The sequence below is a fragment of the Tetrahymena thermophila genome, assembly GCF_000189635.1.
Source record: "Tetrahymena thermophila SB210 genomic scaffold scf_8254497, whole genome shotgun sequence".
Taxonomy (NCBI): Eukaryota; Ciliophora; class Oligohymenophorea; order Hymenostomatida; family Tetrahymenidae; genus Tetrahymena; species Tetrahymena thermophila.
The window spans coordinates 30,075-52,873 of NW_002476272.1; the positions used below are offsets into that span (position 1 = coordinate 30,075).

The window sequence follows — 22,799 nt, forward strand, 5'->3', positions numbered from 1 at the left end:
TACTTCAAAAATAATTACCATTGAAAATTTAAATTATCAGTAAAAATAATAAATTTTTATTCAATAAATAAATATGTCACATAAATTGTAACACTTCTTAATTTAATAAGCTTTATTAGAAAGAAATGTATTAAAATTTATAATTTCCAATATATTTTGATACTTTAATTACTTAAATAGATAGCTTTATGCAATATTATTTTATTAAGAAAATTTATTTTTAATTCTTTGAAATGTTTCTTATAAAATAATATTCCTTAAAAAGAACATAAAAATTATAAAATATATTATTATAAAAAATATAATAAACTAATTATTTAATTTGATATAAAATGTATTATAAAAGTTTAAATTTTTAAAATGAAAAATGCATAAATGATAAATGAAGGCATATAATTACTTAATTAATATAATAAGCAACTTTAAAACTGAATTACTTTGATATAAAATATCTTTGCTGATTCTTATTATAAAAAGAAAGTTATTCCATATTGTTTAATATAACTCTCACAAGTATATTTAAAGTCAAATATTAATGAATAATGTAATATCAAAAATTTTAATTTATTTATTTATTAAATAATTATTGATTTAATAAAAATTTCATGGGAATGAAAAAATGTTTGAATATTAATTAATTATTTTTTTATTTTTAAAATTTCTACTCATTTTTTCATTTTACTTTTATTTGTTTTGTATCAAATTAGATATTTTTAAAATATAATTTTTTAAATTAAATAAAGAAAAATTTTTAACAAAATCAAGTAGAATCAATAATTCAACAAAGTATAATTTTAATTTATGAAAGTTATTTACATCTTAATACTTTTTTTTATTTTATAAAATGAATTAAATTTGGTAATTTAAATAATTCAACAAATACAATAAATTATTTATGCACTTAATATTTGTATATATTTAATATGCTATGACAACTAGCTTATTTTAATTGAAATTTCTTACTTGTTTACATAATAAACATAAATTAAACAATCTTAACTACTTTCAAGAACTATTTTAAATATTTTGAAGCTTCATTCTTCAATTAATGGTTTTCACTTTTTACCACCTTATTTACCTCCCTTTGCAGCAGCAGCACCTGCATTAGCATTACCACCAGCAGGCTTAGCAGGACCAGCAGTTGCAGAACCACCTCCTTGTCTTGGAATAGTTCTCATAATTTCATCATCATCTTCAGGTACTTCTTCAGGAACAATACGATTATGAAGATTGAAATCTTTAATTTGACGATCTGAAGTAATCATGAATGACTTATTGGACAAGTTAGGATCTCTATTCTTAGGAGCCTTAATCTTATGGACCTTGTATCTTCTAAGTCTTCTGTAATACATCTTCCATTATTTCATAACTCTTCTATTATGAGCATTTAATTTGAATATCTTAGATCTCTAGTTGAAAGGAAGAGTAATTTCAGGATCAATTTCCTTTTTAATACCTTCGAGTTCCTTAGGAGTTTCTGTTATTTTTAAAAATATGATTTCTCATTTAAAGTAAACTGATGTTTTTTATACCTTTAGATGATTAGAATTTAATAACTAAGTCTTCAAAGTTGTGAACGAAGGGATTGAAGTATTAATCGAAAGTTTCTTTTTCAGTATAAGGAACAAACTATATTAATTCAATTAAGGAATTTAAAATAAATGATGCATAGTTAATTTTAACTTAAATTACATTGGGTAAACCTTATTTTTCGTGTTAGAAATCTCTGTATATTTCTACTTTTTTTAAGAGATCTCTTCTCTTTAAATTTTTAGGAAGCATTTTGCTGATGCAATAGAAAACCTTTCAATTTTTAAAATAAATTTTGCTTTTAACCTTACTAACTAACTAAATGTAAATATTTACTAACTATTCAGGCTTCTCTGTCAAGAAGAATTTATATGATTTTTCCTTTAATCCTCCAACAAAACCTAAATTAAAAAAAATGTTTTTTTGAAATTATTTTATTTGATATTAACAAATCTATTAAAAAAATATTTTATTTATAATACTGATTTGTATTTCCAAATTTTAACTATTAATATCTATAAAAAGTTTATCTTTTTGCTTGAGTAAACGAGCAAAAAATAAAAAGATAAATCTTTAGATTTTTAAGAAAGGGAGAATAATCAATTAGAATACCTGTATGATATTTCACAGTCTTAAGGAGAGCTTTTTTTCCTGTTAACATTATATTTGCAGCATTAACAACAATAATATTGTCATATGTGACTTAATCGCAGTTTTTGAAAGTAGGTCTATGCTTTCCTTGCAAAAAGAAAGCAATTTTCTAGCACATTCTTCCTAAAGGCTGTTATTATTAAAATAAATTAATCAAAAATAAACAAAATTTATGGTAGAAAAATGACAAACGCTGAAAATTAATAAAATCATTCTTAGTGGTATTCCACCAAACAAATTTAAATTGCTTTGTTATATTTTTAAACTGAAAAACTTCTTAAAAACTTTCAAACATCTATCTTAATTAAATAATTTTTTTACCATTTTGGAAGCATCAAAAATATGGTACATTTATCCATTTGGTTTTGCGATTTGCATATATGCAGCCCTTTGAACTTACTTTTCCTTAAATCCTTTATTTCATATAAAATTTGATGAGTGAAAACTATATCTACATTTGATAGGTAGGAGTTATTTGTATAAAGATAAATCTTATTTTCATACCCTAAACGTCTTTGAAAAGAGAAGGGGTTAAATCATTAAGAGTCTTCCAAGAATTCTCATTGTCTTTAGGGAATAACTCCTTGGGAGAAGGGAACTTTGCTTTCTCTGGCAAATAATTTGTAGGGTTTTTCCATACAGAGAAAGATGCAATTTATTTATTCAAAATATGGACATTTGAAGCTAAGTTTCCTAATTTACTGACAATATTTTTTCCTATCATTTTATATTGTTTTGATAATACTTCTATCGATATCTTCTTATTTACTAAGCTAATCCCTTTCTTTTTCTTTTTAAATATAGGATTTCTTTCTATCAAAATAATTACATTTAATTGTTTTTGGACTTTCTTCAAAGTAAATATTAATTAATTTCTTCAAAAGAAGCAACTTCATTCATTTTAATAACTCAGAATTTAGGCCTCAATTAAAATTTTATTCATTTTAATTTGTTTATACTTTCATTATACAAGCATAATTTAATATTATTTTCAAATACTATTAAATTACAAACTTTAAATTATTTTATTCGTTTTAATTTAAATTGTTTATACTTTGAATATACAAGTGCAAATTATAAACTTTAATAATCATTTTCAAATTAAAATAAATAAACTCTTTTTTTTACTTAATTAATTTGAAATTATTTATATATTGATTATACAAAAATAACTTAATATATTTTCAAATACTATTTATTAATTAATTATAAACTTTAATAATCATTTTCAAATTAAACCAATTAAACTCTTTTTTATTTTACTTACTGATTTTATTAATAAGTCTCTTGTTAAATATTACTAGCTAATAAGACAACATTCTCATATTCATCCTTTTAAATAATTCATAATCTAAATTTTAATAATTATTTTCAAAATTTAAAAACATTAAAGTAAAATAAATAAATTATTTTTTAGTTAAATAAAAGTCATTTATCAAATTTAATCATTACTTAAACTTTTAGTATCATTTTGATTTTAATTAATATGCTTCTTAAAAAACTAAGCATTTTAAAATTAACATAATTAAATTCTTTTTTACTTTTTATTTTTTAATTTAAAAAATAAATGAATCTATCAAATTTACTAGCTATTTAAACAATTATTTTCATACTTATTTATATTAATAATAAGTTCTTCTTTTAAAAATTACTATTAGAAAAAAGCAATTTTTTGCATATTTATACAAATAATAAAGATAGATTTTAATAAAATCATAGATAAAATATTTTAATCAAAACAAAATATATTTATTTTTTTAAAATAAAAATTTTCTAACTTTTTTAAGAAGTATAAATTTTTGCTAAAGCAATCATATTATACTTAATTGAAAAAAAATGATGTTTATATTATTTTAAAAATATAAATGTTAACAGAAAAAAATAATTTTCAAATTTTTATAAAGCTTTTAATTAATTATATTTAGTTAAATATTTTTAAGAAATAATTATTTTTTCTTTTAAAGTTAAAATAGATTATAAAACTTTTTGAAAATGATTGCCATAAATCTCATAATAATAAATGAATTTGATATAAAACATAGATGATTTTATACATTTAAAAAATTTAATAAAGAATTTTTAATGTATGTTATTTATTTGTAGCCATAATACGTAATGAAATTGCTAAAAAGAGTTAGAAAAATAATAAATCTGCTATTAAAGTTACAAAAAATATATTTTAACTACATTTACAAATGGAGAAATAGTTAGTTTATTAAAGCTTATTTATCAAATAATATTGCTTACATTTTTTTAATTTGTTCATAATATTTTATTTATTTTACTATTTATCGAAGGATTTAATTTTAATTTTTAAAACATTTTCAAGCTACCTTCGAGCTTATTCATATTTATCAGTTTGATTGATATAACTTCTTTAATGTGTCAGGAATATCGTTGAAATAGGGATGTTCTAAACCTGCTTTGGCAGTAATTCTTTCTTATGGGTTGCATCTTAACATTTTCTATTAAAATAAAATATTTACAATTTTCTAAATATTTTTAACTTAAAACTATTTTTACACCAAGTAAGTCGAGACCGAGTTCATCAAGCTTGGGGCAAATATTTTGAAGAGGCTCTCCAGGATATTTTTCAAATGCATCAGCCTAATAAAAAAGAGAGTATTTATTATTAATTTATGTTCAATAATTAATTAAATGAATAAAATTACCTTCCAATTAGGAAGATCGGCAAGCCCAGGCCATTTTTCAACACATGGAGTACCTGTCAACTTAAAGATACGCTTTAATTCGTCTGTTTCTGAATTACCAGGGAACAAGGGTTTTAAGTTAACCATTTCAGCAAATATACAACCAATACTCCAGATATCAATTGAAGTGGAATAGTGCTTAGATCCCAAAAGGACATCAGGAGGTCTGTACCATAAAGTAACGACTTCATGTGTATAATTCTTTACAGGAATACCAGAAGCTCTAGCCAAACCGAAATCTGCTAACTTAAGGATACATTCCTTAAATAAAATAATAATATATTAATTATTTATAAAAAATAAACTTTCAAAAGAAAAAATAGTTTTTTTAAAAAACAAACAAACAAATTTTTATAAGCTCTACCTTTGAAATTAGCAAATTTTGAGGCTTCAAATCTCTATGAAGAATTTTATTTTTATGACAAACTTCAATACCCTTCAATAATTGATAAAGTAAGCTCTATATTTTAAAATGTTATATTTTTCATTCTGTGGGATTGATTGCTACTCTCAAATTCATACCTTAATAATATGAGGATCGAGTCCTTTATCCTTGAAGTTATTCATGAATTTTTTTAAATCTTAATCAACGAATTCAAAAACTAAAACGAGTTTCTTATTTGAATGGATGACATCGTGCAATCTGATTTTTTAACAATAAAAAATATTTGTTATTCTTTGATTCATACTTATTTTATTTTCTTAACAAACATTCTTTGGAAATGCTTTTTTAAAGTAATCCTTTTTAATTTAAATCTGAAAAAATCAATCTTTGGCTAGTAGAAAAATTAATTGAATATCAACTTAATCAACTTACCTAACAACATTAGGATGTTATAACTCCTTTAAGAGAGAGATTTCTCTGATTGCGGTAGAGGGAATACCTTCATCTTCACTTTCTAAACGGATTTTTTTCAAGGCATACAATTCTTTGGTAGTTTTTTCTAAATATTAATGGAATGTTTATTAAATTAAATCTTCCCTAAAAAAACATAATGCATTTAATAGAAAAGTTAAGCGATGGTGTAAAAGTGTTTTTATTCTCTCTATTCTATAAATATGTGCTTTTAAAAGATAATAAATTTTACCTCTTGCTTTATATACAACACCATATGTACCTTCACCGAGCTTATTGAGCTTTTCGTAACGCTCAAGCTTGCTATTTTTCATAACCATTTTTACTGTCAGATTATTTATTTGCTTTTTATTAGTTTAATTTTTTTATTTAATTATTATGAGCAATCTCAAGTTTCTTAAAAGAATTTATTTTTAAAATATAATAACTTAATTAATATCTATGTATGTATGCATATTTATTGTTATCTTAATAAAAATCCATGCTGTTTTCAAAGAAAATTAATACATAAATAAATAAACACAAATGTATGTAAAATATGATTGTTTCTTTGACAATCGAAAGCTTGTTTGTGACTAATAGAACTTCTTGAACTATTTAATAATCAATAAAGAGAGACACTATATCATTAAATTACAACAAAATTTCTTTTTAGCAAATAACTTTATCAAAAAATTAATCAATCAATCAATTAATCATTCAATACATTCTTATTTAGGTTCATTTCAAACAATAAAAATAAGGAGATAGCTTTTTATTTTTGATTTTATTTGTTGCAAATAAACATTTGAAACATTTCAAAATTAATTAATTAAATAAATAAATAAATTTAGTGTTTACTAATAAATATATTTGATTAAAAAACAACACATAAATAAATAAATAAAATAATTAATAACTTAAAAATTATTTTAAGGATAACTTGTAAAACAACGAATAATAAATAAAATTATTAAATTTATAAACATGTTCAATCAATCAATTATTTATTTTGTTAAATTAATTTATCAAATTGAGGATTTTTATTTTTGTTTTTTTATTAAAATTAAAGAACATCTTTCAACTTTCTTAATTGCTTAAAGGTACTTTAACCTTCCAGTTTACTCTTTAAGGAGTGAAAATCAAAGCAATTATCAAACCAAATAAGCTCATTGACCCATAAGTATAAAAAACAACATTCCAATCGCTCTCATACTTAAGGAAAATGTACTAGAATAAGCTACACAAAGTTAAAGCTTAGTAAAAATTTCCTATCATTCTAGTACCCATTTTATTTCCATAAATATTCAAAACCATAATTGGAAAGACACAATATATTCCTATAATATTAATAAAATATTTATAAAATTTTAAAATAGAAAAAAAAAAATGTTACCTCCATATGTAAATATTGAAAGAGCAGTAAAAAAGAAGAATAACCCTTGATATTATGATATACTTGGATAACAAAAAGAGGCTATAGCATTAATACCTAACAGAATATAAATAACGTATTTATAATTTATTTTTTTTAGAATTGGACCCCAAACCAAGCCACTAAAGCCATTGCATAACCCTGAAATGGTACCTACTAAAGTTAAATATGAGTCACTGCTTATGAATTGTTATCCATATGGTCTATAGTTACCGATTATCATTGTTCCAAAACTACCAAGAAAGAAGAGAATAAAAAAAACTTTAACAAATGAAACACTCAAAAAAGCCTCTCTAAATGATTAGCATTCTTAATGTTCTTCATTTACCTCCTAATTTTAGTTTATCTACTATATTATATTTATAAATTATAATTAATTAAAATAAAATTTATGATTTTTATTTTTGATATTATCAAATTCAACATATTATTAAGTCAAAGAAATTAAAATAAAAAAGTAGATCAATAATAGAAATTAATTCATTTGCTTTTTGATAAGTATTTATTAAATTTATATTTTTAATTTGCTTTCTGATCGATAAGTAATAGTTTTTGATTTGCTATTAATTTAGTTTTTAATTTTTAATTTGATCTAAAATCAATAAAATGATTCATTCATTTTGAGAAAAAAATGTTTGGAATATTTAGATTAAAAATTAAAGCATTGATAATAAATTTTAAATCTGTAAAAAAAAAGGTTACACTAGATGTGTCGCTGGAAGGAGCTGATTCTTGATCGATTAAGTTATCACTGTCACATGAAGGTGAGATTTATTCTTCAAATAGATTTTTTCTATAACATATTAATGAAATGATAACAAACGATGCATAAATAATAGAAATGTATCTGAGAGCCCAAGGTAAGTTATTAGCTACTTCAGGAGGATAATAATCTTATTCTTCAACAAGAGGAGTGTCATCTTTGTTTATCATTAAGAAATATAATTCTCCTTAACCAAGTAAACCAATTCCAAATATAACATTAAGCAATCCACTTGTTATTTCTTTGTGAGTCGGAAAAATCCTAATTAGTTAAAATTACAGTTTTAGTGAAATTAGTTATTACAATATTATGAGATTACTTATAGGCTCTATCAAAAGCTATTAAATATATCATCCCAGCAAAAAATACATTACCAACTGCAAATGTAAAGGTAAAAGCATAAAAATTTGTACAAAAGGAAGAGCAAAAAACAAAAATAGAGCATATTAATCCATTAATTATGAGCATTTTTCTGAAGCCAAACTAATAAGCAAAATATAATCCACATTAAATGCCTGTATTTGTAGCAAAACTGATCCAAAAGAATATTTCATTTACATCATTCATTTAGAGAGAGGTATTGTATTGTCTTAAATAGCTGTATGCGTAAGTGTTTATGATGCTCCAAACCTTAAAGTCACCGCAAACCAAAATGATCAAAACACAGCTTAAGCTTCCAAATAATTACTCAAATTTTTTTTGCATTTTCAATTATGTTTAAATTTAGCAACAAAATATTATTAATAATTTTGAAAGACTAATATTTTCTTACCACAGATTTATAAGACTGATTAATAATCCAAAAATTTATATGAAAACTCTAACAAAACATATATCCTGAAAAACGATTTGCCAATTAGATTTAATTAATTAAATTGTAAATGGTTTTAATAAAAGAATTATGTTACATCTATTAGATAAAAATTAAAAGAATAACTGCTCATAATACGAGTATGGATTGGTTTAAACGAATTGTAAAGAATTAATTTTGTATTTTGTCCAATCTCAACTTGAGTTTAATAAACATTAAAAACTAAAACTAATTTCTTTTATAGATTGAACTATCTGGATGCAATAAATAAATTAATAAATATAGTATCCACTTTTTCTCTTTTCTTTAAATAGAAAAAAATTTTATTATTCTATTAAAACAATTACTGATAAAAATATAAAATTATTATTATCTCTGCATGCATAATATAATTTTGAATAACTACTTTAAAAAATACATGGCTGATATAAATTAAAATAAATTTAAAAACAAAAAATTTCATTTATAAAAATAAGAGTATTAAATAAATATGTGTAAAATCAAGGATTTTTTTTAATGTGATCTATTATTTTAGTTATATCATGTAATTTAAGTATTGTTTTTAAAATAACAAATCTTTTCCAAATAATCATTAATGTTTAGCTATTTTTATCTTAATATCTGAACCTTCAAAAAATGATTAGATAAACATGATTAAAAATATTCATAAAAAGTGATTTCTCATGTATTTATTTCTGTGGTATTTAATTATTATCTAAAGAGATAAAAATAAATAAATAAAATTTGACTTTTTTAAATCTTAGTCAGATATTTAAATTTTAATAGATTTTATGTATTTTTGTTTCTTATTTTTATTATTTATTAATAAAACAAGTTATTACTCTATTTATAATTGTAAGCAGATAAATAAAATTAACTTTAAATGTTTTTAAAAAAATAAGGGAAATACTTTTTTTTATGTCATTTAATATGTCTCTTTGATTTTAATAATAATAATTTTTGAAACATAATTTTATAAATAAAAATAGGAATAACTAACTATTTATTTTAGAAAAAATTTTATTATTTTCATTCATTTTTTTTTTCAAAAATGTAAATCAAATTAAAAATATCACTCATACATATCATACATAAATAGCAAACTTATAAAGAGAATAAATTTTTTGATATAAAATCTTTTATAAGATTGTTAATTTTCTATATCTAATCTTTCTAGTGGTTTATAACAATATACAAATTTTTAATATACTAAAAAAAAATCAGATTAATTAATTTTTAAATAATTTTACATTATTTTATAATATTTAGCTTAATAATGCCTATCAAAAATATTCTTTTATATTTAAATCATTTGAGGCTATGTATTTGAAAAGCTAAGTTTTTTAATTTATTTCATTTAATCAACTTTCTAAAATGCTAGAAGGCTTATTAATTTTCCAATTTACTTTTTAAGGTGTGAAAAAGTATGCAATTATCAAACCTAGTAAACTCATTGCCCCATAAGTATAGAATATAATATTCCAATCACTTACAAACATAAGAAAAACGTATTAAAACAAGCTGCATAAAGTTATAGCCTAGAAAAAATGTCCTATCATTTTAGAACCCATTTTATTTCCATAAGCATTTAAAACCATAATTGGAAAGACGCAATAAATACCTATTTTTATCAAAAAATTAGGTGATTTTTAATTAAAAATTTGAAGTATACCTCCATAATTAAATATAGAAAATGCTGTAAAAAAGAAGAATAGGTCTTAGTTATCTGAAATCGTTGGATATAAAAACGCAATTATAACATTTATAATCAAAAAGAGATAAATTAAATATTTGTAATTGAATTTTTTTAAAATAGGACCCCAAGCTATCCCACTAAAGCCATTAAGTAATCCAGAAATAGTACCAATTAAAGTCAAATAAGAATCACTACTTATAAATTACTACCCATATGGTCTATAATTACCAATGATCATTGTTCCAAAGCTCCCTAAAAAAAAAACTATAACAAAAATCTTAAGAAATGTAGTACTTAAAAAAGCCTATTTATAAGTTTAGCATTCTTCATACTCGTCATTAAAGCTTTGATATCCCTACTAAATTATATTAAATTAAAATTTAACAAAATGAAAACCTTCATTAACAAAAAAATAATTAAACTTTTATTTTTTGAATTTATTCGATTCATTTTTTAAAATAACTTTTTTTTTATATACTGTTGATTGTTTGTTTTTCATTAATTAGATAAAAAGTGTATTTATTTTTATTTTAATTCAGTTAAAAAAAATTTTTTTTTTTTAGCATGAACTAAAAGGAGATTTAAATTTATGAGAAATAACAATATTCATTAATTATAAAATAAAATTATTATTCGAGTAATAAATATTAATGAATATCTAAATTTTTTTATTAAAAAGTTTATTTAAATATTTTTTTTCAAATGCCGAGATTAAAATTTAAATGATTGAAAATTAAAGAAATTGAAATATTTTTTAGTTGAAGTATTTTATTATAACTTAAAAATTTTTAAATACATTTGAAACATCTCCTGAAATAGCAGATTATTATGGATCGTTTGTGCTATCAAAGCCAACCATTGATGCCTTTTCTTGAAATAAGCTTGGCCTATAGCATAAAACCGAGATTATAACTAAGGATGCATAAACAATAGATGCATATCTTAAAGCCCAAGGCACATTATCAGCCACTTCTGATGGATAGTAATCTTGATCTTCAACTAAATGAATATCGTTTTTGTTTATCAATAAAAAGTATAATTATCCTTAACCAAGAATTCCTACTCCAAACATCACATTTAGAAGTCCACATGATATTTCTTTATGATTAGGAAATATTCTGATTTTATAAATTAAAAAGAAAAAATAAAAATGCTTTAATTTTGTTAGTATTAGGTTACTTATAGGCTCTATCAAAAGCTATTAGATAAATTAATCCACCAAAAAATACGTTGCCTACACCAAATGTAAAGGTAAAAGCATAAAAGTTGGTACAAAAAGATGAACAAAAAACAAACAAGGAGCATATTAAACCGTTAAGCATTAACATTCTTCTAAATCCAAATTTATATGCAAAATAAAGCCCAGACTGAATGCCTGTACTTGTTGCAAAACTGATCCAAAAAAATATGCCATTTACGTCATTCATTTAGAGTGAAGGATTAAACTATCTTAAATAGCTGTAAGCATATGTATTTATGATGCTCCAAACTTTAAAATCGCTGCAAAGCAAAATAATCAAAGCACAGCTTATACTTCCCAATATATATTCTATTTTTTTTTACATTTTTTAATTAGATTAAATTTTTCCATAAATATAAAAAATAATTATTTGAAGTGTGATTTTTATAAATAAATTTGAATGCTAATAGAATTTATAAGTAAAACCTAATTTATTACTATTTACCTCTTAATTACGTCATATCCTTAAGTTATGAAAATCTAGGTCTAGGAAAACAACAATTCAAAATCTAATACTAATTTTGGAGTGGTGATAGGAATAATCTAAGTATATTCAGTATATTTTTATCTATTCATGAAGACTTTTGTTAAATTTTTAATGTTACATATCATTGGTGTTGCTCTACATAGATAGAGTTTTTAAATCAGTTAAATGGAAGGGGGATCAGGAAGTACAATTAAAAAAACTAATATAAAAAATCAAGAATATTTATATAATAATAATAATAATAATATATTAGTAAGTTAAGTAAGGTATTTGATAAAGTTAAGGAGATTTCATATGATTAAAATTTTTATTAAGGGGATTTCTAATTTAGTATGAGGTGGCATTTAAGTAATATGATTTGTAAGTTAAGTTGATTTCTAGTTGTGTTTTTTCAATGTCTCAAATTCTTTATTTTTTGTACCACCATTAACTGCTTAACGTAGCTTTACTGCTTGTTTCATAGGGTTCTAAAAAATTATACCATCAGAAATTCCATCTAAATTTTATTATGTATTTATTTTTGAGCTCTGATGTAATATTATGAATTTTTTATTGAAATAAAATCGTCATTTAACCCAGATATTTGATGTAAACCATATATTAGATGTAAATTATTTATAAAGATTATTAGCTTTTCATTAATAGTTACTTACCAACTTAATTATCTTTAGAACTTTATATTTTAATAAACTAAATAAATAATATTTCTTTAGCAATTTAAAATCAAATTTATTAAAAAAATAAATCAATTTTAAACATAAAATTGTTTTAAAAATTTAGATATTTTGGTCTATGTAAATTTTTTTAGAAGCCATAATTTATAAATGCAAAATTCTAATTAAATTTTAGTCTTTTAATTTTATATTAAAAAATAAACCACAACATTTCTTAAGGTTTTGAAATTCATTAATAATTGCTTCTTGGAATAATACAATAGATAGATATTTAACTTTAGAATAGAAAGTTTAAGGATACTAAAACCTTAAATTACATATTAAAAAATGATGAATAAATAAAAATATATTTGATTGATATAAATATAATCTTATTGTTAATATATGATCATAAATTAATATTTTAATTGCATAACAAATTAATTGCCTTTGTTAATTATTTATATCATTCTTATGCTATTAAATTCCTCAAATTTTAAATTAGAGTTTTAGACTAAAATATAAGATAACAATAGCACTTTTCTAATAATTTGCTTACATTTTATTGTTTACATATAAGAAAAATTAAATATTTTGCTAAATAAGGTTTTTTATGGTTTGAGATAGTATGAAAAAACAAACTTTCTATTTTTATTTTATTTGCATTTTTTAAAATTTACTTTGATTTCAAAAAAAATATTTGATTTAAAAAGAAAATGTTAATCTATTTTTAAAGAAAATTTCCAAATTTTTATAAGTTAAAATTTTTAAACAGACAGATTAGGATTAGTATTTAAATATTTTAAATTACTATTTTTAATTTTTTAGTTTTTTTTAAGGGTAAAGTAGTTATTTTATAGTAATAAGGAAGTAAAATAGAACAAACTAATAAGCAATAATACATATTGTATGAATGAAATATAAATATTTTAATGATTTTACATCTTTATAAAAAATAAGAAGTATTTTGATTAAGTAAAAATCAAGCAGCGTTTCTTGTAGCGTTTATACTACCGAAGAGAGAACGGATGATAAGATTTTGATATGATTTATGAAGATCTTCTTGATGATCTTTATTAATTCTTTGAAGCGCAAATTACTAAATAGTGAGTAGAGGGAGAACAATTTATTCTCTTAATTTGATACTTTATTTTATAACAGGTTCATTGTCAAGTAATTGCTTTTGTTCAGTGATAAGAAGTAACAATCTTTCAGTTTCTTAGAATTCATTATAAATTTAATTCCAAAATTCACTATATTATTTATCTTTCAACATGTAGTGAGTTAAGGGGAAGTAAGTTTTACACATTGACATCATAGAGTTTTAAACTAATGCTTTGAAGAATAAACTATCTTTATATAAATCTGCAGCTTCGTTCAGTCTTCCTTCTGCTTCAAGCTTTTTAAGAGCTGTTCCCAAGCCTAAGAAAAGATAAATTTGTAAGAAATTTGCTTTATTTATTATAAATTTTTAAATTACCATAAAACCCTGGAACGTTTTGTTTGAGTTGTGACCAAGCTCCTACAAATGGTATAGCTCTTAAATCTTCAAACTTCATTTCTCCTCCAGCACTTCTTTTAGCTGGTCTGGAACCAATATTAGCTTCACCATAATATTTTAATGGAGATTTTTCTAACAGATAAGGCATAAATTTAGGATGATTCTTAAATTCAAGGTACGACTTTAAAGATACCTCGGAAAGTTCATTTAAAAGATCGCGTTAAGATTGTGTCAATACTCTTTTAGGGTCTTCAAGGACATTATTTTACAAACCTGCTGACATTAAGAGTTCTAAATTATGAAGACAACTATCTGTAACACCGAAGTTAGAGCTGATAGTTTAACCTTGGATAGTAATTTGGATTTCATGATTTTCTATTTAAAATATAAAATTTAATAAATAATTGAAAAAAATTAAAAATATTTCATACCTATAGTAGGACCTTGAGAAGCATAATACAAGTGCTTGTTACCACCACCACGAGCAGGTGGACCACCTCTACCATCGAAAAAGATAGCTTCTACACCATAATCCCTAGATATTTTACTCAGATTTTCTTTAGCTTAGTAAATTCCCCAATTAGCTCCAAGATAGCCACCATCTTTAGTACCATCAGAGAAACCACACATGATAGTTTACCTCATTTTTCTAAACTTTAAGTGTTTTTGATATATACCGTTAGAAAATAGTTCCTTCATAGATTTGTCTGCAGACTTAAGATCATCGATAGTTTCAAAAAGAGGTACAACATCGATTTTAGAATTACCAGACCATCCTCCAGTTAACTAACTCATAGCATAAACCTTAGCAACATCAAGAGGTCCTCTACAGTTGGAAATGATAAAGCGGTAGGAACCAAATTCTCCATTTTCTTCTTATATTTCCCTCATGGCATTAAAAGTTTAGAGAGTATCATTCAACACTTCATCATCAAGTTAGGGTACTGTATTGAGAGGCTTAAGACTCAATAATAAATCTAATTTCTATTAGACAGGGAGTTCTTCAAAGTTATATGGGAGCATATAAGGAACTTTTTCTTGTAATGCTTTGAAGGTCTTATCTAAAACTCTAGAATCTTAACGAATATCAATCGAAGCAAAGTGGTATCCGAATGTATGAACTTTTCTTTAGAAATTCTCAAAGATGGGTAAAAATAATCCATTGTGGTCAGTGATAATTTTTTATCTAATAAAGTCAAGTTTTTCATACAATTATTCAAGGCTTACTGAAGGTTTATATGAGAAGTTAGAACCAAAGTCGTTTTCTATTTCTTCTAATAGCTCATAAATTCCTTTGAAACTCAATCTATTTTAATTAGCATTTATTAAATTTGTCTATTTTGGTAATTTTACAATTTTTTATAAATTTTAATTAAATATTTGGCGAAGTTTGAGCATTAAAAATTTTCTATAGCTTTTAATCCCTTCTTTTTATTCAAAATAAAATCTACAAGAATAAATTTTTGCCATAAATTTTTTCTTTTCTAAATTCAGTAGTTCAGCTTTTTTATATTTTTTAATTAAAATAAATTAATTACCTCTTTTTTACTTAGCGTACATCTCTGATGTAACATTTCAGGATGGAAGTTCTAAGTAATTTTGCTACCTTTTTAGTTGTTTCAACCTTTTTTTTTATTATTTATTTTTTTCATTTTTATAAAATAATTTAATAATCTACTCTAACAAAAGGATTTCCATCTCTGTCTCCACCTGGCCAGAAACCTAGAGTGTAAAATTTATGAAACTCTTTTTGTTTATCGAATTTAGAACCTAAAACCTTTCTGAGCCTATCTTGGAGAGTACCAACTGCATCATAAAATACATTTTCTAGATACTAAATTAAGAACTATGCCTCGTCTAATGGAGTAGGTTTTTCTCTTTAGAAGAAAGGAGTTTTTGCTAAAATAAGTTAAAAACGTATTAATTGATTAATTAAACTAATATTTAGGAGAAATAAAATTTTACCTAGTTACCAAAGTAGATATTAGATTTAAGTTATATCATTAGATTAAATAGCTTCATTTAAATCATTAATGATAGAAAGAACTTGTTTAGGATAAAACTGAGTAGGGTGAGCAGTAAGTACAACTCTAACAGCAAATCTAGAAAGCTATTTCAAGAGTTCATCATCCAAATTGTGTCTTCTTATTCTTTCAATTAAATTACCTAATGATTCAGGACCATGTAGATCGTTAATTTATGAATAATTAGCATCTTCAAGAGCATCAACCAGCACAACTTATCTTTCAACAAACTAAACGACGCGGAAAAGGAAGTCTATTTTCTTTTGCTCAGTGTTATAGATTTAGTTTTAATCATACTCTTTGAAAAATTTATCAATAACTTCTTCTGGGCTTAATCCTGATTCTAATCCTTTCTAACAAGCATGGGTTAAAATTGGTATCAACATACTAGTTTCGTTTATTTAATCTACGGGAAGAGTCTAAAAGAGAGAGTTTAAAAGCTAATATCTTAGTTGGACTCTTGACTCAAAGTTAGCAAGAAGAATTTCTTTGTTGGTGACACTTTTGAGCTTCTTCTAATCATTCAATAGATCGAATGTACGCTTCATTGCAGAAAACTAGTAAAAATTCTAGTTATGAATTTTAGGCTATTTGCTCTATCCAGAAAGGAACTACAAGCCTTGTGATGCCTTTTAATATTATTGAAGAGACTGTTAGCTACTTCCATTAATGAAATGAAGTAAATCAGTCCTTTTTCCTAGAATTCTTTTTATGTTGATCATTTTACACAAAATAATAAATATCTTTGAATTTTTTTATTTAAAATACAATTATTAGAATTCAATTGTAAATATTCTTTAAAAGGTCTTAAAATACAAGAAAAGTCGTATTATTAGATAGATATTAATAAAAAGTTAATTGATTAATTTATTTGATGTACTTTAATTTACATTAAATCCTTAGTTTTGTGTCAGTCTAGTATTTCTACGTAATCAGATTTTTAGAAATTTAAGAGAATGATTTCAATCTACTTATCCGAATTATTACAAATTTAAATTATGACTTATATGACCAAATTCTTCTATTATTCTTTTTAATTTCTTATTCATAATTACTCTTTTTTATGTAACCAAAATTTCTTAGATAATTTACATGATGTAGAAAAACAATATATGTTAATCTTAAGAATACATTAAGATGAGTAACTAAATTATTCTTAGGTATTAAATTTTCTCTAGAAGTAAGTGAGTGAACATAAATTTCTTGTTTTTCAAAATTTATAATGGATTATTCTATTAGCATATTGTGTATATTTATTTTTAAACACTAAATACCATATTGAGTAATACTAAAATTATATATTAAAAAGCACAAAAAATGACCTCACAAAGAATTCAGAATGGAGTTTTTATATTACAAAAAGTTATAAAAATGGTATCTCAAATATAAATATTGGTAGAATTAATTTATAGATGATAAAACCTATCTAAAAAAATAAATTAGGTATAAAAATTAAGTTAATTTTACATTTTCTAAAAAAATAAAGGATAATGCAAGAATTAATTCTAAAAATATTTTTAATTTTTGTAAAAGATTTTTTAAAATTTATTTTGTATTAAAATTACCTAAATAAGTGATTGACTTTGAGTCAATAATATTTCAATAAATATTTTTAATTCATTAAATATTAGAGAAAAATAAATGTGAGTATTTAAAATATAGTTAAAGATATTTTTTTTATGTTATTGATTTTTCTTAGTTAAAAAGTAAATTTTAAATAAATTAATTACAATTTAAAATATCTAAATATAATAATAAATAAATAAATTAAATAGCAAATTCTAAATGCAATGAGCTCTACTGCTTATGATTAATGAATATATTTAAAAATCTGAATTAACTCAAATAAAAATAATTTCACCTTAATAATTTAGAAAATTATATATTTTTTTAATTATTTAGATAATCTATTATAAATTTAAAATATATTTTTTAATTAAAATAAGAAATATTATTATAATTTATGTTTTATCACATTAATAAATAAGTCCATTAAATATAACTAATTAATTATCGAACTATTTATTAATTAATTAAGCTCATATTTATATTATAAGTATACTTAAATTTGTTTAAAAATAAACAAATAGTTATTTGGTATGAGTTTACCAAATTTTTATCTTGTATTTTAAATTATTTATTTTTTTTTTGGTAAACTCCAAAAATGTTGGCTTATTTTGAATAGCTTTAATATTTATATAGCCAGTTAAAAGAGCCAAAAATTATTTAAGATTTAGGTCAAATAAATTACTTAATTTGTAGAAAATTAACAATTTTAAAATTTATGGTAGAATTAATATTAAAAGCGTATCATTTAAGAATGTTTAAAAAACTTAAAAAATTTTTCGTATTTAGATTTTATAATTAATTAATTAACACAACTAAGTTTACATATACTTTTTTAGTTAAGTTTTAATATCAAATAATCTTAGCATAAGAGACTCACACAAAAAAACACTTTGATTAAGAAAGTAAATTTAATATTAACTTCACAAAAGTGCATAGTTTATAATGAGCCAAAATGTCTTGCAAGTAGATTTAAATATTTAAGATGTATTTAAATTCATAAAAATTATAGAAAATAATTAGGATTCTTTAAAAAGAACCCAAGGAGAGAAATAATGCTGATAAAAAAATGCTCAAAGAGCTCACTAAAGATATTGCTTTTTTTTAATAGTATTAAGAAAACGATTATGTTCATGATAACTGCTGCTCATATATGAATTATGAAAGCTACGATGAAGAATAGACTGTTTTTGAAATCAGTTAATAGCATTTCTTATTTATTTATTATTTTATTGGTTTGTATATTTTTTTGAAACTTTCTGAAATTTTGAATTGTGCATATTGCGTTAAGCATTAATGATGAATGCGTTGTAACTAACGCATAATAAATAACATTTTTTTTATAGACTAAACAGGTGACAAATTTTATATCATTCTTGAAGGAACAGTTGGAGTATATATTTATAATGAAAGCAAAGAAATGATTTGTGTTAAATAGCTTGGTAAAGGGTTTTCTTTTGGTGAACTTGCTTTGCTTTATGAGTCGCCAAGAATGGCTACTATAATTTGTTTAGAAAAATGTCATTTTGCAGTATTAAATAAAAAAGAATTTCTAAGAGTGTTAAAAAATTTTTAGAAAGAAAACTTAAACAAAAAGCTTCTCTATTTATAAAATCTGCCATTATTTTAGAAAATCAATTTATCACTATTACGACAAATTTATTCAAAGGCGTTTGATATCCGTACAGCAAAAGGACAAATAATATTTAAGTAAGGTTCTGCTGCAGAGAACTTCTACATAGTAAAACAAGGAGAGTTTTAAGTAAATACTCAAAAAGTTTCATTGTAAATTCATAAATTATTTCAATTATATTGTAGGTTAAATAAGAAATATCTCACATGGTTGATCAAGAAGAAGTTCACAGCATTTAATCTCTACAAAATTAGGATTTAACCAAGATCACTAATAAAAAACAAAAATACCTTACAGTTTAAGTAATGCTTTAATTAATTTTATATGTTTAAAAATTAAATGTTTGGTTAATATTTTTGATCATTAATTAAGTTTTAATTTTACATTTAAAGAAATTCCAAAGAAAAAAATAAATATTTAATTTGGTTTAAGATAAAATGATTGTAAGATAGTTAGATAATTTTGATCCCATCAATTAATTAACTTAAAATACCAGAAAGAAACTAATATTTATATTTATTAAAATTTTGTTTTTTTAATACTTAGATTTCTTTACTTATTCAAGGAGATTATTTTGGGGAAGAAGATTTACTTAAAAATAATGAAAAAAGAAGCTTTTCTGTAGAATGTGCAACTGCTAGCGGGGAAATTATAATGATTCAAAAAAATTTATTCTTGCAGATTTTAGAAGAGTCTCATTCAAACATATTTCTAAGAGAGCATTTAGCGATAAAAGAGAGTTAGCATAAAGTAAGAATTTAAAATGCAAAAAAATAAATTTAAAAATTTAAGCAATTCTTGACAGAAGATAGAGACTTGTTGAAAGTAACTAAGCAAATATAAGAAGAATAAATCTCTTTCCAAAAAAGTAATAGAATCATAAAAAGCTAAAAAGAAATTAACATAAATCATGATTATACGCTAATGGACAAAAATTAAAAAGATACAAATTAGTTTTCAAATAAATAAAGGAGATCAAAAAAATCAATTACTCATTTTATAGTCAATGAAGAATAATAACAATAAATTAATGATAAAATCTAAAGGCTTGTTGAATAAAGGGCCAACTAGTATGGGAGAAAACCTAAAGTTCCCACTTAAAAAGATATAAATAATTAAAGGTAAAGCCCAATAACATATTAAAGTAGTAAATTTTAAAGCTAGACTGAATAATCCCCAACACAAAATGAATAATCAAGCTAGAATATTAGCAGTTAAACAGTAACTCCTTTTGATTCTCCTTCAATTACTCCCACTCAAGCAAGAAAAAACCAGTTAATAAAAATCCTTTCATAGAAAATCCCTTATAAATAATCTCTATTTAGTGAAAATTTGATTTTTGCTGATAGAAGCGTTAATCCTTTTGAATTCTCTGCTAATCTTTAACAAATAGATGAAAACTAAAATAAAATGCTTGTAATTTATTGATTTTATTTGATATTTTTAAATTATCAAAAATTATTACTAATTAGGAAACATAGCAAGAAGCTAAGCAAGATTAACTTAACAGAAGTACTATGATGAACAAAAAATCCTTCTCAACAAAAAACATTAGTGAACAGAAAGCTTAACTTTAAAATAAATCAGTCTAGGTAATCTAATAAAGTTTATTATTTATTTTTGAAAAATTTTTATAAAAAAGTAGCTAAACTCTTACCTAAATAACAAAATAAGAAATATAAGTGAGTATTAAAATGAAAAAACAGGTCTAAATGCTGAAAATAGTTACCAATCTGATTTAAACTCTTTACCTGAATCTCCAAAAAAATTCTCAGTACATATAAAATAGAGTTAATAAGCCTTATTATAGATTAAATAGCAGTAATAAAATATATCAAGTTCTAACAATCCAGAAAGAATAACAACCCATCAGTAAATTAAGAGTATGTTTGAGGATAACAGTAAATTCGTCTCTAACTTTTTTAATAAGACTCAAGTAAAAAAATTGACTACTTCACTGCAAAAGTATCAAGATGATAGCTTAAATTAAGAAAGAATTAATATAAAAAGGTCTATTTTGAAAAAGAAAAGCAAAAATAGCAACTATATAGACTATAGCTCAGATGACCTAAAAAGAAATTTAATTGACCAAATCAACATATTAACAAGCCCTAGACAAAAGTAATCAAGCATCATTTTTCATTCCAGTCTTGAAAAAAATAAACCTCAAAAATAAATTTCTTAGCCAACATTAAAATTCATAGAATTTCAAAAATTGGAGGTTCCAGAATTAAGTGTTAAATAAAATAAAAATGGATCTCTCACAGATATTTAAAGGAAAGCTAAATATTATACAGAAATAAATACTAACCCTCAAAGCTATTTATTCAATACCAACAATAATAAAAATAATAACAAATTAACCCAACTTAAATCTAGTATTAATTTTAAGTTAGAAGAAGATTAAACTAAACTGATGACTTTAACTTGCAATAGAAGTAATAATTAAGCTAATTCTTTTTACTATAGTTAATAAAATAGCTGCAAAAATTTATTCCAAAATACTAATACTAATCAATTATTTTCTACCAATATTCATATTCGCAAAGATTAAAGCGAATAAAATAAATAAAAACCATTAAAAATGAGCATAAGATTCTAAAATTTGTTTAAAAATCACCAACAAAATTAGTGAAAAAATAAATTTGAAATTTAATTAAAGCTTTTATGATAACTTTTATATTCATTTGAAATATGCTTAAAAGCAATTAATTAAATATATCAAATTAAATTATTAAAAAATTAATATTCTAAATGTACTAATTTCATTTTATATTTCAAACTTAACATTTATAACTTTACACATTATATTCTTAAATAATACTTACTAATTCAATCTACTATTTTTTTAAATTCTGAAAATATACCATAACTCTTCGCAGTGAGCAAAGAATCGCCAATCAAAATGAGGATTTTTTTGTGTAAATTTAAATTTTTTTAATTACAAAAAATGGCATAAATAAAAAGACTAGCTTTTTGATGTATTAAGTTATATTCTCTAAAAATAATTAGAAATGAAGATCTGTGTTATTAATATAATAAAATAGGAAAAATATAAATAATAAAAATATGAGATTTTATTAAATATTTTAATGAAGAAAAAGGAAGGAATTAATTTGAATTGAGTAAAATAACAAGAAATAGTCAATATAAGACAATAATTTAGTTTATAAATTGCTTTAAATTTTCAAATATATAGGAGATTTATCATATAATTAATAAAAAGGTTTTAATTTTAATACATATTGAAATTAACTTCATTT

At 22.4% G+C, this 22,799-nt stretch overlaps 6 protein-coding genes across 6 annotated transcripts; 1 reads left to right on the top strand and 5 right to left on the bottom strand. All coding sequences in view use genetic code 6, as the record gives it.

The window, feature by feature from the left end:
* Nucleotides 1-1,055: 1,055 nt before the first annotated feature.
* Nucleotides 1,056-2,905, bottom strand: TTHERM_001207659 (50S ribosomal protein L13; the record flags this gene model as incomplete). Its single annotated transcript, XM_012799166.1, has 7 exons — nt 1,056-1,477; nt 1,533-1,629; nt 1,693-1,803; nt 1,867-1,931; nt 2,143-2,311; nt 2,503-2,594; nt 2,686-2,905. The coding sequence occupies 7 exons, from the start codon at nt 2,903-2,905 to the stop codon at nt 1,056-1,058; spliced, it is 1,176 nt and encodes a 391-aa protein (XP_012654620.1).
* A 1,630-nt stretch (nt 2,906-4,535) lies between these two features.
* TTHERM_01207660 (cyclin-dependent kinase-like Serine/Threonine kinase family protein) lies at nt 4,536-6,068 on the bottom strand (the record flags this gene model as incomplete). The annotated part of the gene is made up of 7 exons (XM_001021911.2): nt 4,536-4,646; nt 4,705-4,788; nt 4,854-5,153; nt 5,257-5,352; nt 5,415-5,535; nt 5,710-5,836; nt 5,981-6,068. 7 exons carry the CDS (start codon nt 6,066-6,068, stop codon nt 4,536-4,538), a joined length of 927 nt encoding a protein of 308 aa, XP_001021911.2.
* Nucleotides 6,069-6,807: 739 nt separating this feature from the next.
* On the bottom strand, nt 6,808-8,630 carry TTHERM_01207670 (oxalate/formate exchange protein; the record flags this gene model as incomplete). Its single annotated transcript, XM_001021912.1, has 4 exons — nt 6,808-7,067; nt 7,124-7,511; nt 7,865-8,186; nt 8,245-8,630. The coding sequence occupies 4 exons, from the start codon at nt 8,628-8,630 to the stop codon at nt 6,808-6,810; spliced, it is 1,356 nt and encodes a 451-aa protein (XP_001021912.1).
* Nucleotides 8,631-10,620: 1,990 nt separating this feature from the next.
* TTHERM_01207680 (oxalate/formate exchange protein) lies at nt 10,621-11,997 on the bottom strand (the record flags this gene model as incomplete). The annotated part of the gene is made up of 4 exons (XM_001021913.2): nt 10,621-10,684; nt 10,765-10,790; nt 11,229-11,550; nt 11,612-11,997. 4 exons carry the CDS (start codon nt 11,995-11,997, stop codon nt 10,621-10,623), a joined length of 798 nt encoding a protein of 265 aa, XP_001021913.2.
* A 1,797-nt stretch (nt 11,998-13,794) lies between these two features.
* Nucleotides 13,795-17,059, bottom strand: TTHERM_01207690 (phosphoenolpyruvate carboxylase; the record flags this gene model as incomplete). Its single annotated transcript, XM_001021914.3, has 6 exons — nt 13,795-14,234; nt 14,293-14,688; nt 14,745-15,619; nt 15,852-15,937; nt 15,992-16,212; nt 16,279-17,059. 6 exons carry the CDS (start codon nt 17,057-17,059, stop codon nt 13,795-13,797), a joined length of 2,799 nt encoding a protein of 932 aa, XP_001021914.2.
* Nucleotides 17,060-18,848: 1,789 nt separating this feature from the next.
* TTHERM_01207700 (cyclic nucleotide-binding domain protein) lies at nt 18,849-22,171 on the top strand (the record flags this gene model as incomplete). The annotated part of the gene is made up of 7 exons (XM_001021915.2): nt 18,849-18,869; nt 18,916-19,102; nt 19,250-19,665; nt 19,722-19,838; nt 20,083-20,952; nt 21,009-21,128; nt 21,179-22,171. 7 exons carry the CDS (start codon nt 18,849-18,851, stop codon nt 22,169-22,171), a joined length of 2,724 nt encoding a protein of 907 aa, XP_001021915.2.
* Between the last annotated feature and the right edge of the window lie 628 nt (nt 22,172-22,799).